At 35.8% G+C, this 25,552-nt stretch overlaps 1 protein-coding gene across 1 annotated transcript in view; it reads left to right on the top strand.

The window, feature by feature from the left end:
• The window catches only part of TEX15 (testis expressed 15, meiosis and synapsis associated), a 40,957-nt gene extending 21,576 nt beyond the window's left edge, over positions 1–19,381 (top strand). The window contains 9 exon segments of the mRNA XM_060136714.1: positions 1,123–1,269; positions 2,138–2,300; positions 6,466–13,793; positions 15,659–15,717; positions 18,180–18,355; positions 18,358–18,420; positions 18,423–18,773; positions 18,776–19,157; positions 19,159–19,381. Coding sequence (XP_059992697.1) covers positions 1,123–1,269; positions 2,138–2,300; positions 6,466–13,793; positions 15,659–15,717; positions 18,180–18,355; positions 18,358–18,420; positions 18,423–18,773; positions 18,776–19,157; positions 19,159–19,381 — 8,892 coding nt within the window.
• Positions 19,382–25,552: the final 6,171 nt, after the last annotated feature.

Raw genomic sequence — 25,552 nt, forward strand, 5'->3', positions numbered from 1 at the left:
TTTCATATAACTATAACACCTCTGTTAAAACTAAGAAACTGAAACTAACAGTGTGTATGTCAATTATATCTCAATTTAAAAAAATAATAAAATAAAATGAAAAGAAGCTAACATTGGTACGTACTATTTAATACAGACTATGCAGCTTTTGCCAGTTTTTCCACTAATGTTTTTTTCTCTTCCAGTATCCAAGTACAGGGTACCACATTACATTTAGTATTGTTTTCAATTTTGAATGAATTATTAGCATATTAAAAAAGTAATAGAATTGCTGACTTAAATAAAATTTGTGGTTTTCATATTAATTGCACTTTTTCCCCACCTTTTATCACTTAATTAGTTCATGGTTTTTAAAATTTTTATACTCATTTGTTTTCGGTGTACAGAAGTTTTGGAATATTTTACAGTGAAATTTGTTTTTAGTTCATGGTTTTTTGGCAATATGCTTAGAAAAGAATCCTCACTTGGAGGTTAGATATTTGCTTGTATTTCTTTCTACAGTGTTTATATTACTTAAATGTTTACCTTGTTTAGTATTTATTTTGGTTTATAGGTTGAGAGGAATTTAATCTTTTTCAAGTCCACACCATTTATTGAATAATCTGGTTTTGCTTCATTTATTTCAAATGATGCTTTTAATATCATATTATGTTTTTATAGATGCTTGGACTTACCTGGGCTTTTTATTTTGTGCAGCTTTTTTCCCCTCTCTGCCTTTTTTGTGGTAGTACTGTTCTTTTAAAAAGTATGTAATATCTGGAAGTGCATGTCACCTTTCCTGTTCCATCATTTTCTATTTCTGACCCAAAGTTTTTTCAAAAAATTGTTTCCAAAATTTTATATGTTAATCTTGTTTAGTCTTCCAGGGAAGTTTTTAAACTAAAACTCATTTCTACAAATGGATTTTCTGAAATTTTTATTGGAACTACTATAGTCTTTGAGTTTAATTTAAGGGGGAATTGACATAATTACAATAAGTCATGCCATTCATCTGGGGCATGGATTATCTCTCCATTCGAATTTCTTTCCTTAAAAAAGAAGCTAGCTTTACTTTCCTAGTATGAGAATTTAAAGTGTTTTGGTATATTTTTATTTAACTTCTTTTTGTCTTTTTTTTTCCAGGTTCTTTTTGGAAAAGTGAAGAAAATTCAGCCTTCAGTGGATAAAAACAAAGTTTCTTTGGATCCTTCTCCTAACTTTGACTGCCATATGTCAAGAAGTGTCCCCTCTTTGAAAGATACCATTGAACTACAAGCCTACAGTTCAGCAGTATGTTAACTTTTCGGTTCATTTGACAACTTGAAAGTCACATGCCTCACACTGTATGATACAAGCCTTAAAACAACTGCCCAAAATATTAAATGGAAATCTCTTACTTCATTCACCATAATATGACCTAAATAAATAGATAGTAAAAGCTGTTTTAATATTTGTGATCTCAGAACATTAATAAAGAAGCTTCCAGATTTACATTTAACTTCGTTCTAAGTACAGTGGCTGCTTTTATTTAGATGTTTCATAGATTAATTCCTAACTTGCAAAACAAACAAGGCTACTTTGAAATGTTATTGATCTTCACAAAAGGAGAAAAGGCTTATGTATTAGTCATTACATGGTAGACTAATTACTACACAGTAATTTTCTGTCATATGTTACTGAGATACTTAGTAGACCTTTAATCTTTTATAGAAGATTAAATTATGTAATACATACTATATATAATCATATATATGATTAAATGAGGATAAATATTTTAGAAATATATATATGCTCCCACATGTAAGATGTATTAAGCTATTGTTATTTTTCTAATTGACTTTTCCTCCCAAATAAAATATAGTGGTTCCCAGCATATGCAAAACATTGAAGTTTTAATGAAAAAATACTTTTTTATTTAAAAACAGATTGTGTCTGTTTCTGCTGATATTGGAAGCCTATCAAGGAAATAATATGCTGTGGGGAAAAAAATTCCTCTTCAGGAAAACTAGGGTTGAAGAAGCCAGGGAGAGTGGGGCTGTATGGAAGCTGATTAATAAATACCAACATGCAGTTATCTAGATTTTTTTAAATAGGAGCTTATTCAAGTCTGCAAAAATTAATCAGCATAAAAATGTTCTCTTCCTTCTTTATCTTTTAGGTATACTTCTATGAATATGATAATCTTTCAAAGCCAGTAGATAAACCTAGGCAGTGTCTTCCATATGCAATAGTAACAGTAAAATTTATTGGTCAAAAAGTAGACAAAGGACACCTTATGACATCTTTGAGACTCCTCTCAACAGGATTTCCTAAAAGGGCTGGTAAGATACATATATTTTTCTACTTCAGTAGCATTTGTGCTGGTCTTACAACTTCGGAATATGATTTTCTAATACATTATGAATATCTAAGCAAAATAGTTGTGCTTTACCTATTTTCGATTTTATATATCTAGAATTACATTGCAGCTATTTTTTTTTTTTTTTTTTTTTTTTTTTTGTGGTACGTGGGCCTCTCACTGTTGTGGCCTCTCCCGTTGCGGAGCACAGGCTCCGGACGCGCAGGCTCAACGGCCATGGCTCACGGGCCCAGCCACTCCGCGGCATGTGGGATCTTCCCAGACCGGGGCACGAACCCGTGTCCCCTGCATCGGCAGGCGGACTCTCAACCACTGCGCCACCAGGGAAGCCCATTGCAGCTATTTTTGTTATTTCTTTTGCTCAGTGTTATGTTTGTGTGATTCTTCCACGCTGATATGTATAACTGTAGTTTCTTCATTTTCACTCATATATTTGTATACACACATACACACACACACACACACACACACCATATTATTCAATTTTGTGACTGTACACTATTCCTCTGGGGATGTTTTGACATTTTGTAGTTTTCTTCATATTCCAAATATTGCTGTTTTAAATGTTCATGTACGCATCTCAGTGCATATGTGCAAGAGTTTTTCTATAGCGTATGCATCTACATCAGGAATGTGCAACTTAATCCAAAGACAGTGTCAAACAGTTTTCAAAAGTGGTTGTGTCAGGTTACCTAATTACTCTGCATCATTGCCAGTACATATACTTCTTTTTTAAAAAAAATAAATTTATTTATTTATTATTTTTGGTTGCATTGGGTCTTTGTTGCTGCAGGTGGGCTTTCTCTAGTTGCGGTGAGCGGGGGCTACTCTTCATTGCGGTGCATGGGCTTCTCATTTGCGGTGGCTTCTCTTGTTGCAGAGCATGGGCTCTAGGCACACAGGCTTCAGTAATTGTGGCACACGGGCTCAGTAGTTGTGGCTCTCAGGCTCTAGAGCGCAGGCTCAGTAGTTGTGGCGCACAGTCTTAGCTGCTCCGCGGCATGTGGGATCTTCCCAGACCAGGGCTCAAACCCGTGTCCCCTGCATTGGCAGGCTGATTCTTAACCACTGTGCCACCGGGGAAGCCCCATATACTTTTAAAAAAATGTTTCTGCCAGACTCACAGACTTCAAAAACAACTGTATGATTACCAAAGGGGAAAGGTAAGGGGGAGGGATAAGTTAGGAGTTTGGGATTAACATATACAGACTACTATATATAAAATAGATAATAAACAAGGACCTACTGTATAGCACAGGGAGCTCTACTCGGTATTCTGTGATAACCTATGCGGGAAAAGAATCTGAAAAAGAACGGATATATTTATATGTATAACTGAATCACTTTGCTGTACACCTGAAACTAACACAATATTGTAAATCAACTATACTCTAATATAAAATAAAAACTAAATTTAAAAAATGTTTCTGCCAGCCTAGTGAGTATGATATGTTATCGTTATCACCTCAAAAAAAGAGACTCTTTACCCACTGAAAGCTCTCCTGTCCCTTTTCCCCTAAGCCCCCCCACGACCCCTACACAGTCACTAATCTGCTTTCTGTCTCTATATATGATCCTATCCTGGCCTGGCCATTTCATTAAGTGAAGTCATAAATAGTAGCCTTTCATGACTGGTGACTTTCACTTAACAGTGTTTTCAGGCTTCTTGCATGTTGCAGCATGTATCAGTACCTCATTCCTTTTTATGGAAAAATATTCTGTTACATGGATACATTACGTTGTGTTTATCCATTCATCAGTTGACCATGTGGGTCACTTCCACCTTTTGGCAATTATGAATAATTATGCTAAGAGCATTCTTGAACAAGTTTTGGTGTAGACATGTGTTTTCTTTGCTCTTAGGTATATAGCTTGTTCCTGAACCTCGGGGGAAAGTGTTCATCTTTCCCCAGTAAATATGATGTTAGCTGTGGGGTTTTTTCATGTCCTTTACCCTGTTGAGGAAGTTCCCTTCTATTCCTAGTTTGTTGAGTGTTTTTATCTTGAAAAGGGCAATTACTTATCCTTCAGAATCTTTGCCATCTAAAAGGTTTTTTAATATGAATCTTCTTGTGTATTTAGTGGGGTTGGACGTCTTTTTGTGTTTGTTGACAGTTTTTACTTAACCTGTGATTTTCTTGTTTAAGTACTTTGCCCAACTATCTATTGCATAGTCTTTGTATTAATCGTTTGAAGATATCTCTATATTCTTTATGTATTCCAATATATGTGTAATTATGTACTAAGTTTGTCTCATTAAGAATATTCTTTTCACCAGTTTATTTTTCTAAGTTTTACCATGGGTTTGACCTATTAAAATATTTAATGTGTATGTAATTGAAATCATTTCTCATTTTTGGTTTTCTGACTTCCATCCATGCTTAAAAAGTACTTTCCTAGGGCTTCCCTGGTGGTGCAGTGGTTGAGAGTCCGCTTGCCGATGCAGGGGACGTGGGTTCGTGCCCCGGTCCGGGAAGATCCCACATGCCGTGGAGCAGCTGGGCCCATGAGCCATGGCTGCTGAGCCTGCGTGTCTGGAGCCTGTGCTCCACAGCGGGAGAGGCCACAACAGTGAGAGACCCGCGTACCGCAAAAAAAAAAAAAAAGTACTTTCCTATCCCCAGGATTATAAAACTATCCCTCCATGTTTTCTTCCAGTATTTTTATGGCTTTATTTTTTAATGAATTTTGTTTTATTTCAGTATAAGGAGGTATAGGGATCCACCTTTCCTTTTTTTCTGTCCACTCCAGCTTAAGCACTACATCTCTATATTTTCTTTTTTAATTTTATTTTTTATTTGTTTATTTTTGGCTGCCTTGAGTCTTCGTTGCTGCACGCGGGCTTTCTCTAGTTGAGGCGAGCGGGGGCTACTCTTCATTGCGGTGCACAGGCTTCTCACTGTGGTGGCTTCACTTGTTGCGGAGCACGGGCTCTAGGCACGCAGGCTTCAGTAGTTGCGGCACGTGGGCTCAGTAGTTGTGGCTCTCAGGCTCTAGAGCGCAGGCTCAGTAGTTGTGGCTCTCGGGCTCTAGAGCGCAGGCTCAGTAGTTGTGGCGCATAGACTTAGTTGCTCCGCAGCATGTGGGATCTTCCCGGACCAGGGCTCGAACCCGTGTACCTTGCATTGGCAGGCAGATTCCCAACCACTGCACCACCAGGGAAGTCCCACATCTGTATTTTCAAACATATTTCCACTATAGCTTACTCTAATTAAAAGGATAATCACAATAGTTATATAATTTAGAAATCTTCAACAGAGCTATTTTTTAACATTCTGTGAAAAAGAACTTCATGGTACATTCCCAGTGATATGATTATAACTTCGTATATTGTTCATGAGCAACTTCTCATTAATGATCTGTTTTAACAATGGTATTTTCATGGTATTAGTTAGCTATGAATGCTTTGTGAACATTTTACCTGCTAAATATGTGTTTTTATAAGTTCCTTTGTTATTACATTGAAGTGCTTTATGAAATTTTAGGAATAAATCTCTATAAATTATAAAAAGAAAATTTGCTTCTATTTTCCAGGTTTTTATTTATATTTATTTTTTGCCAGAATAGTTATTTCATAATGGAGCAGGGGTAGTGGTTTGCTTTGGCTCCTGGGAAGGATTTTGTGCAGCCTTTTTGATCTTTTCCCCCTCCTGTTTCTTTACCTTATTCCTCTTTCCTTTCCAGTTTTGTTCTCCTGTGGTAGAGGGAAAAGAAGCAAGGTAACAGTAGGTGGAGGGAGACAATTTTACCTAATAATGTATAGATTCTATTATTAAATATCTGCATATAGGAAATTAATATAAGAATTACCTAGTCTGTGAGCAACATGGTTTTATTCCTATTTAATTTTTCTATTTCTTAGTATTTGTCAAAATTCAAATTTTTTATGGCAAATACTTATAATGGGTCTATAGGGCAGAATTTCATGCTATGTCATTTATACTTTATCAGTCGGTTACTCTTCCTCTTCTTGCTTTTTCTGCTGAGAACATACTTTAATCATCATTAGGTTATTTGATGGACTTTCAGTTAAAACCGCTTATGACATAGTTTACTTGCATTAATAGAGTTGCCTGAAGAAACACTTTTTGTTCCTGTTTTTCCTTATTTTCTTATTATTTCCACAGAAAGAACATGGTCTCTGAATAACTGTACAGTGGCCAAAAGAATTGGAAAAGGAAAAGATGCTACTGTCATCTTTGAGCATTTCAGGAAACCTATAGATCCATTTGTTCAGGAAAACTGTTCATGCAGTGCACTAAATTCAGAGATAAATCCTTACAACTCAAATATTTCTAACTCCTATGGAAATGTGCAACATGAAAACATTTCTGTACTTGAAGCATACAGTGGACAGATGGAGCACAATTCAGCAGAATGTAGAGACACTTCTCAAGTATATGCATATGATTCAGGTCCTTCATTTATTCCCAGTGATACCAGAGAAAGTGTTAATAATGATGACCTCTTAAATTTGACACATCTTAAAGATGTTTTAAGTGGTTTTGCTCCTGCTTTTCCCCTTCATAACAATATTGGCTCAAGCACAGTTATTACTTCAAAACTCATCAAAGACCCAAGACTGATGAAGAGAGAGGAAAGCATGGGAAAACATAATACTATTACAGGTTTAAATGAGATTTTGCCATTGGAGAAGAGTTTAGATTTTGCTAATTCAGAAATAAACCTATCATCTATGCCAACTAATCCTGCCTCATCATCTGAAGTCATGCCTGGTGATCAGACTGTTCTTACTAATTATTTGGATGCCCCTTGCTTCAAAATTTCTTTGAATGAGTCACAAACCCAGGCTCACAACATGGGCTGTAAGACCTGTGATTGTACAGCTCCCAGTAAAATTACCATGGCAGAACAGTGTAAGAGCCACGATAATTTTTCCTTCCCAATGTGTGTGTCAAATGTAGTCTCAGAAGTTGAAATCCAAGAACACAGTGGAGAAAAAGCTCAGAGATCCCAGCAGAGAAGCAACATTCCAATTTTAATTGAACAAAATAGTGAGCCACGTGACTCTTACGAATCAGTGAATACTTGTACAAAAGTATATAATAGTCACATCTCTCCAGAACCACAGTCTTCTAATTTTAAAACTGTATATCAGACTGGTCACCAAATGCCTACGCTTTTTCCACTCGAAAGCAAAGAAAGCATACATGAGAACATTCAAGATATTGGAAAGATGAGAAACTTCACTGGGCCAGAAGACAATTCCAAACATGAAGAAAAGCAAAATGTATGGAAAGAAAGTGATAATTCTTTTACTAATAAAACAAAAATCAGTCCAGTAGATAGTTACATTTCTTTGCATCAGGACAACAAAGAGAATGAGAATCTTGATTATTTGGTGGAAAATTGTGATCAAATATTAATTACTCAAGGGTTAGAAAAGCCAAAATCTTTCTCATCTACCACAGAGGAGAAGTATGAGCTAGATCACCTAGTATTGGAAATAGAAAATCATCTTACTCCAAGACTGGAGAACCTTTCACAAAAGCATCCTCAGCACTCTTTAGAGTACAAAGATAACGTTCACACAAGTTTTACCATTTCTCAAAAACGAATGGAACTGAAATTGGAAAAACCAGATCAAAACTGTGTTAGCGTTATGACTGATGCTTTGCAGGAAGCAAAAGACATTCCCCAGGCCAAACAACTGCCGGCCGTTACTTCATCTCATGACATTAAAACAGCTCATAATGCAAATTGCAGCATAGCTAGAGAAAATATATGTGTTAAAAGGAGAAATGGAAATGATCCAGTGTCCTTAGCGAACAGTGAAAGAGACTGCAAAGAAAATTCTCAAGTTAACAGTAAAGGTCAAGATCACACTCAGTTCTGTAATTCACAGTTGAACAGTGATGTGCACCTGAATGTTGATTGCAGAGAACAGAGAGAGAATGATAAAGAAAACCAGAATGAGGCTGAAGTGGAAGACATTGCTTTGTCTACAGAAAACAACATAGGGAATATACATGGAGATGAGAAGCAGAGTTTTCATGCAAACAAAAATTTTACCACTGTAGATGAAAGGAGGGAGGATAAAGATTACAAGAGCGTAGAAATTCTGAGTTCTGAAGAATTTTCTACTACATTTAATTTGACTTGGGGGAAAAAATATGTGTCCACAGAATCTACATTATTAGAAAATGAAGGTACCGTAACTGCCATAAACGAAAAAGATACTGGAAGGACTGTAGAGCATTTGGTTTCCACAACATTTCCCCAGGTTGCAGGTTCTTCAGGGCATGTAGCCTCACATGCTGTAGTTCAGGTAGCTGATGCTCCAGTGCCGGCGTTAGGCACAAATCTCGAAGATCACCCAAGATACCAGTTTAAAGAAACTTGTTCTTCTGAGGGTCCAGATTTTGGTTTGTTAGTAAAATATAGGGTTTCTGATTGTGAAACAGATATGGATAAAAATCAATTACACAACTCATTTCATCAGTCGGTAAGTGACAGCTCAGTTCTTCAAAGCATCAAATTGGATAATGAGATTGAAGTAGGATCAGAACGGAGTGACAGTGCTTTTCTATTTCAACAGGACGCTCATAGCCATGGAAATGTACTCTATGAAGATTTCGGGGCCTCATACGAGACTCTGAAGTCTCGCATCGGTTGGGAAGGTCTGTTAGGAAGCACTAATGGGAAGACAGAAGTTTTGAAAAGCACCACAAGGAGGGAGAATAGCGATCAGCATTACTCTGAGGAAAGTAGTTTTTACTTCTCTACAGCAAAAAACAAAGCAGAGCTCTTCAACCCAATTTTACTTCCTGATCTAGAAATTACGATTACTAATGTATTTATGCAAGGATTCAGTCCTGCTGTTGAATCCCTTGCATTGAAAGATAATTCCTGCAAATATAGAACTGAAGCCATAAAATCAGAAATAAAGGAGGAGGAGGAAGAAGTTCCACGATTTGAAATTCATTCCCAGTGTTCTGGTGAAAATTCACATCATCCATCGGAAGGTGAATTTGGTAATGTAAGGCAAGTATCAGGACTAGTGAGTAAATCTGAAACCTCACTTTCTGAAAAGCAAAACAAGGGACCTTTGGTTACTGAACCTTCTAATGTCACAACAGTAAATAACGAAAGCAGGTGTTCCTTTACAAAGTCAAAAACCGATTGTAATGATACTGGAAGTAAAAAGGACACAGAATCAAGCATTAGCCAAAGAAAGCCACATACACCTTTTAGGGACCAGAATATACCACATAAAGATTTAAGACATCACGAACTTTGTGGGAATAGGAGGAGGCTAAGCAGTCAGGACTTGTTGGAACGTTTTTCTTCATTATCCCAAGGACGAATTGAAACCTCTTCACGGTCAGAAAAACACATTAGGAGTGTCCCGGATATTCTAACTAGTGAAGCATCTTTATGCAAAAGCAGATGTCTTTCCAGAAAACTTGACAGAGCTGTTCGTCACTTAAAAAAAGCTCACAGAAGAGTTCACACGTCTTTGCAGCTTACAGCTAAAGTGGGAGAAAAAAGAAAGGGCCCTTTACCAAAGGCATATGCAGTAATATGCGATAATTTCTGGGAAAGTTGTGACCTTCAAGGTTATAGTTCTGTGTCTGAAAGAAGATATTACTCCACTAAGCAATTTTTGTCAAAAAGAAAATACGACAAGCCTGGAGAGAAAAGGGCTTTGGGATTTGAAGTTGATAAATCATTAACTCATGTATCAAACCACAAGTCTTATAAAACAAGTGGAGAGAGAGTCACAAAGTGCCTTTCTGAGGAAAATGTGTCCGATGTCTCCAGAAGTCCCACCGCTATTCGCGTGAGAGGATACTGTGATGGAGAGCGTCCTGGGTCACAGTTAGCCCCCTGCTCCAGGTCCCAAAGTGCAGGCCAGTCAGCTTGTAGCGCTGGCAGTCTGAGAAATCCCAGATCATCAGAACTTCAGCCCTTTTCTAGAAAAACTGGGTGTCTCTCTTCCCCAGACTGCCCAGATGAGAAACTAACTAAAAGAGAAAATCAAATCGATGCAGAGTTTTTATCTAACGTTAGTAAATATGAAAAGCTTAAGAACCATTCAGCACATGGTAATATTAAGGGTACAACAAAAGAAAACAATTCTGAAGCTAATGAAGTAATAAGTAAAAGGAATTCAGTATCTTTAACTTGCATAAAAGAAAGCAACGTAAATTTTAGTGTGGACAAAAATTATGATGCAACTTGTATAGCCCACACAAAGGTGAAAACTGATGCAGTTATTTCAGTCTTAGAATCAAGTGTGACGCATGTTTTTAATATTGATATCAACAAACCAAATAACCTTATTTTATCTGGTTATACAAGAAACCTGGAAGTAAATTTTCCTATAGAAAAATGGACAGCTCCTAATGAGAGCTCCAAACCAGGCATTATTACAGGAAACTTCCTTATGGACCCATTAAATCTAACTCTGATAAAAAGCAAAAAGTGTAACAGTATTCCTCAATTGTTATCAGCCACTCTAGTGACAGACAGTGAGGGAGAATCTTCACAATCTTACCTGAATAAACAGAGCATTTTTGCTGTAGATTCTTCAGCAGTGTCTACCATCGTACCACACTGTCAACAAGGATGTGCTGGAAAGGAGCTGCTAAAGACAGAACATTGCTCTTCAAGTAATTCCTTCCGCATAGACGGGAATGGAACAAATGTTATTGAGAATTCTGAGTTGGATTTCACATCAGTAAGTGAAGAAAGTAAGGACAATATGATGAAGAAACTATTTTCCCATGATAGTTTTCTGCTCTTAAAAGATAACATAAAGGGTTCTTCTTCCCCAAAATGTATTGCGAAGAAAGACATTCAGGACAGAAAAATGTGGAAAGATAAACAAGCAGAGAAAGCAAAAGATTCATTTCACAAAACCATGGCTGAAGGATCAAGTGTTAAGACTGAGTACAAAAATCAAAAGAATAAGACATTAGAAGAATCCTCCTACTTAAGTGAGAAAACAGTTAAAGACAACTTGGTCGATTCTGATTTAAGCATTAAAGGTGCTACTGAGGCAGTCTCTTTGAGTAACACTGCTTCTAATCAGCTTAACAAAAGAAAGAAAGAGGAGGGAAAAGTTAGGCATGACTCTCAGTCTGACTCCGCAGTGCACTCAGGAAGAGCCTGTAATTCCAAACCAGGCATTAAAGGAATGAATCATATGCCTCTTCTACATGCCCACTCTGAAACCTCCAACGTCTCTCCTCCTCCGAAGATGCCTACATCATACGTGAATGAATTAAAAGAAGAACATTGCTTAACTAATAATTTGGCTCCTATAGCTAAGATAGCTCAAATTTTGAAGAGGGCAGATGAAGCATCATCTTTGCAGATTCTACAGGAAGAAACTAAAGTTTGTCAAAATATTCTCCCTTTATTTGTTGAAGCTTTTGAAAGAAAACAAGAATGTTCATTTAAACAAATCTTGATTTCAAGAGACCTGTTGGTAGAACAAAACCTGTGGTATAACTGCAGACGCAAATTAAAACCATGTGCTCTTGACTCCTTTGTAGAACTTCAAATGATGATGGAAACTATTCAGTTCATTGAAAACAAAACAAGGCTCTTAGGAGGTGAGCCAACATTCCGAAGCTTGCTTTGGTATGATGAGACATTGTACAGTGAGCTGCTTGGCAGACCACGTGGGTTTCAACAACAATCCAATTTCTATCCTGCTTTTCAAGGCAGGTTAAAATATCATGCATTCTGTGAGTTGCAAAACTATCATGATCAGTTGGTTGAAGTGTTTGAAGAAACCAAAAGGGAAATCAGTTCATACTACATGTTCTTAAAATACAAACGACAGATTAATGAGTGTGAGGCAGTCATGAAACATTGTTCTGATTGCTTTGACTTTTCTCTTTCTGTTCCATTTACCTGTGGAGTTAACTTTGGAGATAGTTTAGGAGACCTAGAGTCCTTGAGAAAAAGTACATTAAATCTGATCCGTATATATGGGGACTCTCCCCAAAAAGATTCCTGTCCAGGAAAACAAGACCATCTATGGATTATTATAGAAATGATCTCCTCAAAAGTTAATTTTATCAAGAGCAATGAGGCAGTAAGTATTAAAATATCTCTTTATGGTCTGGAACATATCTTTTTTGATGCTGCAAAAAGTCTTGTTTGGAAAGAAAAGAGAGAGTCTTTCTGCAAAAAATACTCAGGAAAGAACAGCAAAGAAATACTACTCAAAATAAATGAACATGCTTTTTCTAAGTTGCAGAAGATATGTGATACGTTGTCTAAAGGTTTAAGCAGTGAACGCATTTCCAGTACTGGGCTTGAGAATACTATGATTGCTTCCAGAAAGTCAAATGCTCTAGTAAACAAAGCAACAATTAGCATAGAAAACTCTAGGTTTAACAGTACTTTGCTTTCATATCCAGATATCTGTTGTATTAGTGAAATATTGGATCAAGCTGAATTTGCAGACTTTAAAAAACTACAGGAACTCACTTTGAGATGTACCGATCACTTAGAAATTTTAAAAAAATACTTTCAGTTGCTGCAAGAAGATAACATAGATAATATTTTTATCACACAAGAAAATGTTTTGGACATGGGGAAAAACCACAACCATGAGGCAGTAATTTTAAAACCTGCGGCCATTGAAACCTATATTGAAATCGTCATGCTCTCAGAAACAGTTCACTTCCTTAAAAACTCAATGGCAAAGAAACTAGACAAACAGAGGTTTCGAGGTATGCTTTGGTTTGATTTGTCACTTCTTCCTGAACTGGTTCAGTGCCAAGAAGAAATGACTTCTTTCTCATTTCTTAAAGATAATTCAACAGATTGTCTTTGGAAAGTGATAGAGACTGCTATTTCTGAACTTAAGAACGATCTGGATATTATCTACAAATATAATGAAGCTGTTAATTGCTCCTATGCTCTTCATTTGCTCTCAAGAGAACTTGAAGAACTTTCAGAAATAAAAACACTTCTAAAGAAGTCTAAGTATTCTCTTTCCACATACATTGACTTTGTGCCATGTATAGCATCCATAAATTACGGAAGCACTGTGACAGAGTTAGAATACAACTACACTCAGTTTTCCACCCTGCTCAAAAATGTGATGGCTGCCCCTCGGAAGGACTTAGGGAAAATGGCCCATGTTATGAAAGTCATGAAAACTATTGAAGATATGAAGATAATATGTGCTAAAAATGCTAAATTAACCATTTCCTTTGTCCTGTGCCAAATGCGACATAACAGAAAGAAGACTTTGCACCTGGAGAGAAAGGAAGAAATGAATATTCATGTAAAACCTAGGAAGAATATCAACAAGTCCAGTACTTGTGTGAAGGTGCCCTCAGTTTCACAGTGCCTAATGAAAAACGTTTCAAATTCCTCTAAAAAACGACCTTTCACTGTAGACGAGTGTGAAGACCCTCAGGAACAAGACGAAAATACTACCGTTTCCAGTTGTAAAAAACAAAAGGTAACAAATGTTTTAAGTGAAACCTATGTAGGTATTCTTTTTGAGAACAAGGCTACTCTTTAAGTAAACAAGTACGTAGTTTGCAGAATTGTAAAAATTGAGGATGCTCTAAATACTGCCTTGCAAAATGAATTTACTAACTGAACTATTGGATTAAACAATCCATATTATCTATAAAATGATGTGAATGATTTGTATATGTGAGAGGTAGAGGTAGCCTTGCAAATGTCTACTTTTAAACTTACAAATTAATTATTTTATTTAGAAAACACTTCTTGGAAGGGTATGAATTTTAATAACGGCTAAAGGAAAAGTACATATTATGAATGTGAGTTAAGCAAGTGACCAAGTATCTATTGAGTAGCTTCTATATAATGAGGCTATACTTAATGTTGTGGATATTAAAAATTGACAGTGGAGTCTGTGTTCTTGACCATTATCATCCACACAGAGAAATAGTACAGATATTTTAAAATAGACGATTATGAAGGAGTTAGTCCTGCATAAGTACATTTTATTTAACAAATTTTATATAGCATTTATTAAATACTTGGCAGCATTCTAATGAATGTACAAACATTAACTTTTTCTATTCTTCACAGAATGCTTATGATGTAGGCACTGTTATTATCTTATTAAAAAGTACAGAAACTGAGGCATAGAAAGGTTAAATAACTTTCCCAAGGTCACAGAGTTAGTAAACGGAAGTGCCTACATGTAAAACAAGGCAGTCTAGCTCCAGAGCCCATATTAATAATTGCCCCTACTCCACCCTCAGAGACTACTCAAAAATTTTTGAGAATTTCTCGTCTCAGAAGTGAAGAAAGAGAGACCTATACGCAAAATGAAAAGTAGGGTTCTTTCTCAGCTTACTCTAATTGTATTCGTTAGTTAAACTCTAGTTCTAGAGACTAGGAAACAAATCATTTATTGCACTGTGTTTGTGGGGAAATGCTTAATTAACAACCAGTTTATAAACATACTTCCAAAACACAAGAACACAAGAACACAAGTTGTGTACTCCACATCAAGAGTAAAGTGAGGGTATTACTAAAAAGGTGTTGTAAGTATAGAGAAGAAAAGCAAAATTTTTAAAAAATGGAGATTTATTCATTGATTTCATAGAAGGACACAGATCAAAGCTTTGCCTTAAAGGAAAATATGTTATCAGATGAAGGTAAAAAAATGAAGAGGGTATCCAAGCTATGGAAAATAATGTGACCAAAGACACAATGCTTATTGGCATTATTTGAGAAATGAGTTTAAAATTAAGTCTGGAACAAACATTTTAACTTAGTGGACAGAAGTAAGCTAAAGATGGAGAAGCATATCGTTTCAGATAACAGAATGTTCTAAATATAGGCCTGAAGAGTTTGAACTTTGTTCTGTGCGTATTGAAGGGTAGTGTCCTGTAAAGTGTTTTTTCAGTGATTTTAAAGAGTAGAGATTTTGAGCATAGTTAGAAGTAGGAAGTCATCTGGGTCTTAGAAAAAGGTGCTGTTTTACAGAATAGGAAAGGAAAATCCATACTTGACAGACATTACTTAACAGTGGCACTGAGTGACTGGTTGATTAAAAAGGGCATAAAATAGGAAGCAGTCATAAATAGACGTGTTGTAAGATGTGGGTAAAAAGAATGTTGCAGATTGCTTTTTTAAAAAGTTTCTCCAAACATTTATGAAATATGGGAAGTCCAGCAGAGTCACTGAGTTTTGAAGGAGAGGATCATTAATGAATATAGTTTCAGACAGTACATTTTAGATGATGACAGAACAAGCAATTGCAAATGTCTGATAATTAAAATAATAAATATTGTACTTTAAACCATCAACAATGTAGGTTTTCTCTGTATTTTTTAAACATAGGTTAACATGAAAGATGTCACAAAAATCAACAGAGAAAAGGCAACGTTCAAGCATCCAAGGTAGGAGTTGCCATCAGCCCTGTCTGAAGAAAAACTAAACAAAATTGAGCACATATTAAGGAACAAGACTAAAACCTTTATTTGTTACCTCTGTTGGGTTATACATGTAACTTAGGGGAGAAGAGTTAGCTAAGGAGGGAGAAGAAGGTTCAGATTATGCAGTGTCTTAGGTAAGGCCTGTTTGAATTTCATTCTGTAAGGATTGAAAGGTAATATCCTGTGAAATGCGTTTTCACAGTGATTTAAAGGGTAAGGAGATTCTAAGTACAGTTAAAAGTAGTAAGTCAGCCAGGGCTTAGAAAAGAGTGACGCTTTACAGAATAAGAAGGTAAAAGTCGTATTTGACAGACATTATTTAATGAATTGATGGGGCTTAGCGACTGGCTTATTACTAAAAAGGGCATAGAATAGGGGCAAATGATTAGATTTTTTTTAAACTTGTGGATTTTATACACCTGTCGAATTTCAAGACTGGCTAACAAGATAAAAATTGACAAGTTTTATTCCTAAGTGGGAGCTTAGTCAAACACACTCACATATTATAAGTATACTACTGTTTCATGAAAGGATGTATTAACACCACAATATAGAAAGAACATGATTTCAGAATAAAGGCTAGTTCTTTAAATTCTTTTTGAATTAGTTATTTTTATTAAAAACCCACTACATTATTTATGTTTTTCTCATTTTGACGTGAAGTGGCACCACTGGACTTGTTGACCACCTCTTGTTTCATTCAACTCTGTAAGTTTTTCAATTTATGACAAGCTTCATTTTTTACCATCTTTTTTTCCATCCTATGAAGGAAAATGAATAATATGAACTAAAAGAAGATAAGCATTCTCATTTCTGTCTTATTTGGTTTTGCTTCTGTAAATATAATCTTTAGGGCTTCCCTGGTGGCGGCACAGTGGTTAAGAATCCACCTGCCAATGCAGGGGACACAGGTTCCAGCCCTGGTCCAGGAAGATCCCACGTGCCGCAGAGCAACGAAGCCCGCGCGCCACAACTACTGAGCCTGCGCTCTAGAGCCTGCGAGCCACAACTACTGAATGCCGTGCACCTAGAGCCCATGCTCTGCAACAAGAGAAGCCACCACAGTGAGAAGCCCGTGTACCACAACGAAGAGTAGCCCCCATTCACCACAATTAGAGAAAGCCCGTGCACAGCAACGAAGACCCAACACAGCCAAAAATAAATTAATTATTTTAAAAATTAAATATGATCTTTAATTTACTACATTTCTAGAATCTTTTTCCTGGCACAGATGACTCTTTAAATAATTGTGTAGTGGCATAAGGATGAATAGGCTATCAGAGGCATAACATAAACCAGTTCTGTAATCATCTTAGTTTTGTAACTAAGATGATTTGTTTTACTTAGTTTACAAAACTAAGTTTTGTAAGTACAGGTAGTATTTGCTGCTCAAAGAATCAAACTGTGCCTCAATTAGCAGGAAAATGAATTCTAATATAAGGTGCCATGGTCGTGGAAGAACATCCTCTAAGAGAATGGGTAAAAGGATAGATCACACAGGCAGCTGTCAATCTGTAAGGTTGAGACATCACTGAAACATCATTGGAAATGTGATAAAGTCAAAATTGTCCTTTCTGGAAACTGTCAAGGTATTCTGTTGGGTTGGATGATGATGTAGGTTGTCATTCAAGTGCCTTTTAAGGAGGCTGAGTTAAGTAAAATAGGGGCTTTTAGTTTCGTGAGTGGGATACACAAATTCTAGGCCAAAGGTTAATTTCTCTTGACTGTGGAGGAATGGTTACTTCTTTCTTTCAACATGTTCTTTTCCACTTGTAATTTGAAGAATTTGATGAGACACCAAAAAAATATAATTGCTGTGGAGACCTGCATTAACTGTCTGGCTCTAGACCTTCAATAATGAATGCTTCCTTCACCCTGATTGAGACTGTCTAAATTTAGATAGGAATGCCAAGGATATTCACTTGGCAAGAAATTTTTGAAGTCTGCTTTTCCTACTCTCGACCTTGAACAGACAAAATATCTCAATCCTTTGTGACAAGATAGTCTTTTGGGGGTAGGGGGTCACAGCTAGTGGTTTCACCAGCTATATATGGCCATTTGCAAGTAAAGAAGATTGTCAATAGGTTGGAGGTATATGAATTAGAAACTACTGCAAAAAAATTGAAATCAGGAAGTGTCCAAAGCATAACATGATTTATTACAATATTGGCAGCACTCGGTATTTTCAGATGTATTGGAAATATATTTGAAATGTGGCATATATCACCTTCAGCAAGAAAAGTATCTAAATTCAAACCAAGGGAGGAAAACTGGAGAAATATGTTTCTTGTATAATGCCAATACAAAGAGGAAAATGTGAATCTTAAGAATTCTTTTCCTAAATAAAATTTTCAAATCTATATTTATATTGAAATTTTGTGACTCTGTATATTTAAAGTTGTTTGTATGTGTGTTACACTTAATAGGACTATGAGATCTCATCCCGAAAGTGAAAATGAAATAGGACCAAGTTCATCTGACAATCTGAAAAGAAACCATGTCTCTCCAAAAAAAGTTGAAATTCAGCTATCACTACCTGGCTCACTTTTACCTTTAAAGAACATGAAAGACACTTATATGTCAAAGTTAGAGGGCAAAATAGACAGGGAAGCTTAAATAACATGAAGGAAAGAAATGTAAATTTTAGTGTTGCTGAAACAAAAAGTGATAAGATTGTTCTCCTTTGGCAATTTCTGACCAAAAACGTGTAGATGGTACACTTTCAAAAGACCAGGAGATAACTTCTCAGAAATTTCTTAAGAATTCCTCAGATCCTGCAGAGAAATCTTGTCTCTCAGACATAAAACCAGAAACTGATGCTTCTCTTCTGCCTGATGCATCAGTGCTCTCAAAGCCTGCTTTCTAATTTGTGAGGGATATCAATGCCAATTTAGAAATGCATGACACTGACTTTGAACCTCAAGATAATGAAATATTAAATTCATCCATTAAAAATTCTAAAATTCTAGAATGCACCAGTTCTCCAGAACCCATACATGTCCAGAACAAAATTCCTGTTCTACAAATAAAACACAACCTGCAAAAACTGAGTCAGAAGAAAAACATAGGAAGGATACATTGAATTCCAGTACTACACCTGTTGAAGCATCTGAGAACATGACCCTTAATGTGAATCAAACAGTAGAATACTCTTTTTCTGAACAATAGAATTCAAAAGTTTTAACTCAGAATGCTGCCACATATTGGAATGAAATTCCACAGTCTGCATGTACCCCAGTATATAATTCTTCTGAGCAGTCATTTGGAACTTCATATCCTCACTCTGCTTCGTGTGTTTATCGTTACAGCAGCAGCAATGGCAGTTCCATTACCCCGACATACCAGGGAATAACATCCTATGAAGTACAGCCACCTCCTTTTGGGATGTTGACTGCAGTTACAAGTTCAAAATACGCATTCTAATCTTTTGTACTCTCCATATTTTGGTTACTTTGCTGGGGAACGACAAGCAAATGACTTTGTGCCAGTGAGTGGACATTTTCAAACTCAAATGCCTGTTTACCATTTTCAGCAGCCAATTTTTTCACAGTATGTTTACTATCAACCGGTCACTGAATACCCTTGCTCTCCTGATTTGAAGGTGCTTCCAGAAGTTCCTTGGACTTGACGGTGAGTTTCACAAGTTTAGTACTTGCTTTGTAGAGTTTTCACTTTTATCTTTGTACATTTATGTAAGTGGAATTTACAACAGGTGGTGACAGATGGCACATTTTTCTGTGTAGACGTGTAGAATTGTTTAAAATCAGGCAGAGCTGAATTACATTGTCAGTGGAAAACTAGTTGTCAAAGACGGAGAAAGAAAGAATTGGTAATATCACTAAATATGTCCTTCAATAAAACGCAACTTCAAGGAATAATAGTTAAGTAAATTATAGTTATTGAAATATGCAACCATTGAAGGGTTTATAAAAGTTTTTAATGACAATTTTAAAAACTATATTGTATAAATTTACTTACATAAATAAAGAAATGCGTAGATACACGGAAATAAAGTACACTAACATTTTAACTTGTCTCCCTGTGAGGGATAAAATTTGGAGTTTGTGGAGAGTGTTCATTATTTTCTAGATTTCCTATTGTGAACATACATTTTTTGATAAATGAAGGAAAAAAATAGAGTAAATAGGTGGAAAAAGGAACTTCAATCAGATAATATAGTATCTAATAACAGTATTCTAATATAGTACCGTGGCATAAGTGAATGGAGTTAATTGAGATGTGTTAGTAGAACAACTTGGTAGTTTGCCACGGGGACTTGAAATATTTTCTCTGAAACACAATTCTGTTTATGGAATATCATGATTAGAATATAATTTTTAATTAAATTGACATGTATATTTACCATAGTTAAAGCAAAATTTTAAAACAATTATTAATAATTCTGCAAAAACTACATTAGCACCCAAATATTCTACCAACAGAGGTAAAATGTACTGTGTATAAAGTTAATCATCTCTTAATGTCTTAAACAGAGAAATTCAAAGAATTTCTTTAAATTGAAAAGTTGTTTCTCAAGGAAAATCAGTTTTGTAGGTTGTGTGTGTCTGTATATATATAAGGTGAAAAATACCACATGGAAATTCAGCCAAAAAATATTTTTAAAGCTTTGATTTGGCTTTTTGCCTCAACTTGGTATTAACTGCAATATAAAAGAAGGAAGAAAACCTATTAAAACCAACAAGGTTTTGTATTCATTAAAATATTTAGAGAGTTCAATAAATGTGCTGAATTGTATTTTTTAAAAAGTTCTTTCTCAGTCCTGGGTTATCTTACAAACTAATAAGTAGAAAAAATTAATTGAATTAATTAATTCCTTAGTCTGAATTGGACAAGAAGCAGGCTGTTAGTATAGTTCTATTTCTAATTAAGAAACCTTTTGACAGCAGCATCTCTACATTGGAGTTGCCACTGGTGCCCTATAACCTATGGGATAAAATTCAAATACTTTAGCTTGGAACACAGGGCCCTTGACAGCCCTGCATAGACAGCCGCATTTCCCACCACTTCCACTCTGTATTCAAGCCACATTGAACTTCTTACTGTTCTCTCATGTGAGAATGCCTCTTCTACTTCCACAGCATTTTTGTATGCATTTCTCACATATGAGTATTTTGTGGTGGTGTAATTATCTATGTATCCTTTCCTTTACTCCCTGCCCCACTAAATGAGTTTAAACAGGACTGGAAATTTTTCAGCTAAATCATAGCCTGAAGAAAAACTGTAAAGGAGGTGAGAAAGCAGGGGCAAGGTATATGACTACTTTTTCCTTTTTGATTAACATATTGCTGTAGCTGCTGTAATGATAAGCGCACCAAGCATAGTAGATGCGGCAAACCTACAAATTAAAGACATTTTAATTTTTGAAATAGGAAATCTTGAATGAAATTGTTTCATAAAGGTCTCATGGTTTGAGCTTTCTTGTGTTCTTAATAATTAAGCTGTTTGTGATGCTAAGAAAGCTATCTGGAATCAAATCCAGCTTTGATTCTCAAAAATTTTAATTGTTATTTCTTTGGTTGTATTACAACGAACTACATCCTTCTGAAGATGTGAAAATCCCTATGACCCACTTCCAACTGTTGTGCTCATGATACTTGTATTCAGCACCATAATGGAAATAAAGGAAGGGCTGAGAGAGCCCTGTGTGCGGGCCACATTACATCCTTTATTCTGTTCAGTTCTCACAAGATACGTGAGAGAGATGCAGGGATGTTATTGCTCTTTTACAGATGAGGAAACTACTCTTCGGAGAGCCTTAAATAATGCAATACTGTTAAGTTTCTTGGGATCCCATGACTAGTAAAGACCAGATGTGCAGTTTGAACTCTGATCTCTTTGGCTCTAACTTAACTGGGTTCTTTCCACTATCCTATTATGTACCATCCGTCTGCTTCATTAATTCATCTCAAATCTTTGTGCTTTTTTTTTTCTTCCAGTTTCACGGTATCAAGAACCCTTTCAGCCAGGACATTGAAGATAGTTCTTTTGTCTACTGAAATAAAAGAGGTTTAACAAGTTTTTCCAAGTACTTTTTACTTACATATTTTTTTATTTTAACATTTAAAAATAAACGTAAATGTGGTAAATTATGAACCTTATAGCCCTTGATAAAATGTTTAGATGCAAAAGTGTATTATATAATGCAATAGGAAGTCAATTTCTGGCATCTAAAATACCAAAATAATTTCCATGCAGTTATTGTAGCGACTCTGTACTAGGCTGTTTTTCAGTACCTACCTAGCCTTCAGAAACATTAACAATATTGTGAAATTTATTTTTTTTGAAAAGTTGCTATCACAGCTATTACAGTTATATAAGATTTTATTTGGGATTATTCTAATGGAATAAGGAGAGTAAATGTAACATTTAATATGATTAAGGGTAAGCAATAGTAGTAAAATCTTCAAAACAAGATTTTTGTCTCATATTTTTTGATGCATTGTTTATGATAGTGTCGTGCCATTTGACTTAGATTAAAGTAGGATTTTTTTTTACTTAGACTAATCATTAAACCAATAATTTTATAATTCCTGACACTTTATGTAATTTACCATTCTGTGTCTAATGTGACAAATTCCTTTAACTTCAATATTTTCTTTTTTTTTTTTTTTTTTTTGCTGTACACGGGCCTCTCACTGTTGGGGCCCCTCCCGTTGCGGAGCACAGGCTCTAGACGCGCAGGGCCAGCGGCCATGGCTCACGGGCCCAGCTGCTCCGCGGCATGTGGGATCTTCCCGGACTGGGGCACGAACCCGTGTCCCCTGCATCGGCAGACTGACTCTCAACCACTGTGCCACCAGGGAAGCCCAATATTTTCTAATTTTTACTTGCAAAATATATTTTAATAGGGAACTAGGTTTACATATTTCCAGTGTTTGTCCTTGAGTAGAGATTTTTTTTAAATATTTATGTTTGAAGCAATTTTAGATCATTATATTGAAATTAAAGCACTTTTAACACCTTTTTCCATAAGGGCCCTTTCCACAAGATTATTTCTTTTGTATTTGTATTTTACAATTTAAAAGCTTCTTTTAGTGATTTTATAGCAGATAATAGGGAATTATGTCTTTAGCTTATGCCATTAGTTTAGTTATATTTCAGTAATTTAAATAATGCAGCACAAATACAAGTTTTTTAATGCTGTGATCATAGTTTTTTTTTCCTTTTCAACATTCCACGAAAGTAAAAAGTGTTTGAGGCTTCCCTGGTGGCGCAGCGGTTGAGAATCTGCCTGCTAATGCAGGGGACACGGGTTCGAGCCCTGGTCTGGGAGGATCCCACATGCCGCGGAGCAGCTAGGCCCATGAGCCACAACTACTGAGCCTGCACGTCTGGAGCCTGTGCTCCACAACAAGAGAGGCTGCGATAGTGAGAGAGGCCCGTGCACCACGATGAAGAGTGGCCTCTGCTTGCCGCAACTAGAGAAAGCCCTTGCACAGAAATGAAGACCCAACACGGCAAAAATAAATAAATTAATTTAAAAAAACAAAAAGAAAAAAGTAAAAAGTGTCAGTAATAATCATCGTTAAACAACAGGGCTATAGTGTGTAACCGTGGTCTTCAGCAACCTCTCTGCCCACCAGCAACCATTCCTGGTTTCTGTAAGATCCAAGTCAGAAAGATCCCTCACAACTGGATAGACTCTCAAGTGCTAGTGGGCCCTAAAATGTGATAAGAGATTTACATTGGCTAAATCTAGACAGCTAGGTAGCAAAGCTTCAGTGTTTTCGCAGCCTTTTTGTGTTAGCAAACTTTTTATGTTATCTAGTACAGGCATCCAAAGAGAGTGTGATTCAGCTGCATTTATTATAGAGTAGCTAATTTTTCAATTTAGAAAAACACTAAGATCCCCCAGGATAAGCCTCATTAATCACATTAACCAAATAGGATGGAGTCCAGAGTACTTTAGGGTTCTTCTCTAACAAACAGATCTTAAAAGGGGAAAGTCAAGCAAAGAACTGCAACTGAACAAAACAGGAATTAGAAAAAATACTACAGAATTAAAGCAGTATCAAAATACCATATTTTTTGGTCCAGATAGTTGTTTTATTTGGAAATATTCTGTAAAAATCAGAACTCCTGAACAGGTATTAAAGCAGTAATAGCAACTGTTATTCAAAGAATGACTTTGCCTCAGCCATTTGTTTTATGTTTGGTTATGGAAAGATATTACGGGTTTAGTATTAACAATGTTTCTATTAGGTAAACCAAAAGTTAAATATTCTAATTAAGGATGCGTGCTTTAAACAACTTGCAGATTCTGTTGATACTGTCTTTGTGATGTTTTTATTTCCTGAGTTTTATTTTCTTGAAAGAAAGATAATGGGGGAAAAAACCTTGTAAATATTTAGTTACATTTTAAAATCTGTACTTTGAAATGGAACATGGGAAAACGGAGTGTTTTTTCCCCTCAAGTATGTGTCTTGGTTCTAAAAATTAAAAAAAAGAACAAATGGAAATTTGAATGAACGTTATTTTTAAAAATACCTGCTTGTCTGTAAATATTGTTTTGGAACTTGAAGAATTATCTGAATAAGCTGAATTCCTTCTAGTCCTTCTAGTTTCAGGGTTCTTTTTTCTCCTTTTGCGTTTCTTGACTAATGAGCAAATATACGGATAATCTTTTCTTTATACGTATACTCATTATAAGAAAAAGAGTCCACAAAGAACTGAATTTGATTAAATAAACTGCTGGGACACTCCATCCACTCCAGCTGCTTCCACCTTCATCTCCTTCCTTCCTTTCCCCTGACTCTGACAAGCTTCATTCCTCCCCGGAGTTTCATAGGACAAGCCAAAGTTCTTGCCCTCATGCCGTTCGCATTCCAGTCAAGAGAGACAAGGAATAAATATGTAAGTACAGTAGTTTATTTCACATCGTGAGAAGTGACATACACAAAACAAAACGAAGTAATAGAGAATTACTGGATGATCCGTAAGCTGAGATGTTCAGGGGAGCCTCTTTGATAAGGTAATCAAACTAACTTTCATATTCATATATTTTAGTTACATCAGTCTGCCTTCTGTTAATATGCATAATGTAAAAGTGCCTCTAAAATTTGGGTTCTGAATCTAGCCAAATGTAAGGCTGTACTTCCATTTCCCCAATGAGAAGATTCCTCAAAACAAGTTTTTTGGTAAGCTGAAATATATAAACTGTTAGAGATACAAATGAAATGTTTAAATTTCAATTGTATGTTATATAAAAATACTTTAAATTCTTTTTTTTTTTAACACATAGAACAGTTTCATTCGGTGTCCTCTCATGCATCTTTGACATCATCAGAGCTTTTTGGAGCCCTATGACAGAGTTTTCCAAAGCATATCATCCTCACTTCTAAATTCTTCGAGATGTATGCTTTTTAAACCTGTGAACATATCTAAAATTACTTTTGGTTGAAGTCATTTCGAGCTAATTTCCTCCCCAAAGACCTTCCTTAAAGTAATGGGCTTAAGTCTTCAAAATAGAGTAAGGCTCCATATTCTTTTTAATGGGAGTAATTTTAGGAGAAAAATTAACTTACATTCAGGTATATGTGGTATTTTAAAGCTATTAAAATTTTTTACAGGCATGGTTTGATTTTAATTCATACAATGTTGACATTGCTTGAGTACCATGATAAACTCCCAGTTATCTGTGCAGTTTGAAAAAAAGGATTGTGGAGGAAGAAAATTAAGTTATTCTTAGAAGACAAGCATTCTTTAAACTAGATCTGATGGATACAATTCTAGGAGCAGTGACTGCAAATTCTTTTTTTTTTTTTTTTTTTTTTTGGCT

The sequence above is a fragment of the Lagenorhynchus albirostris genome, chromosome 21 (genome assembly GCF_949774975.1).
Source record: "Lagenorhynchus albirostris chromosome 21, mLagAlb1.1, whole genome shotgun sequence".
Lineage (NCBI taxonomy): Eukaryota > Metazoa > Chordata > Mammalia > Artiodactyla > Delphinidae > Lagenorhynchus > Lagenorhynchus albirostris.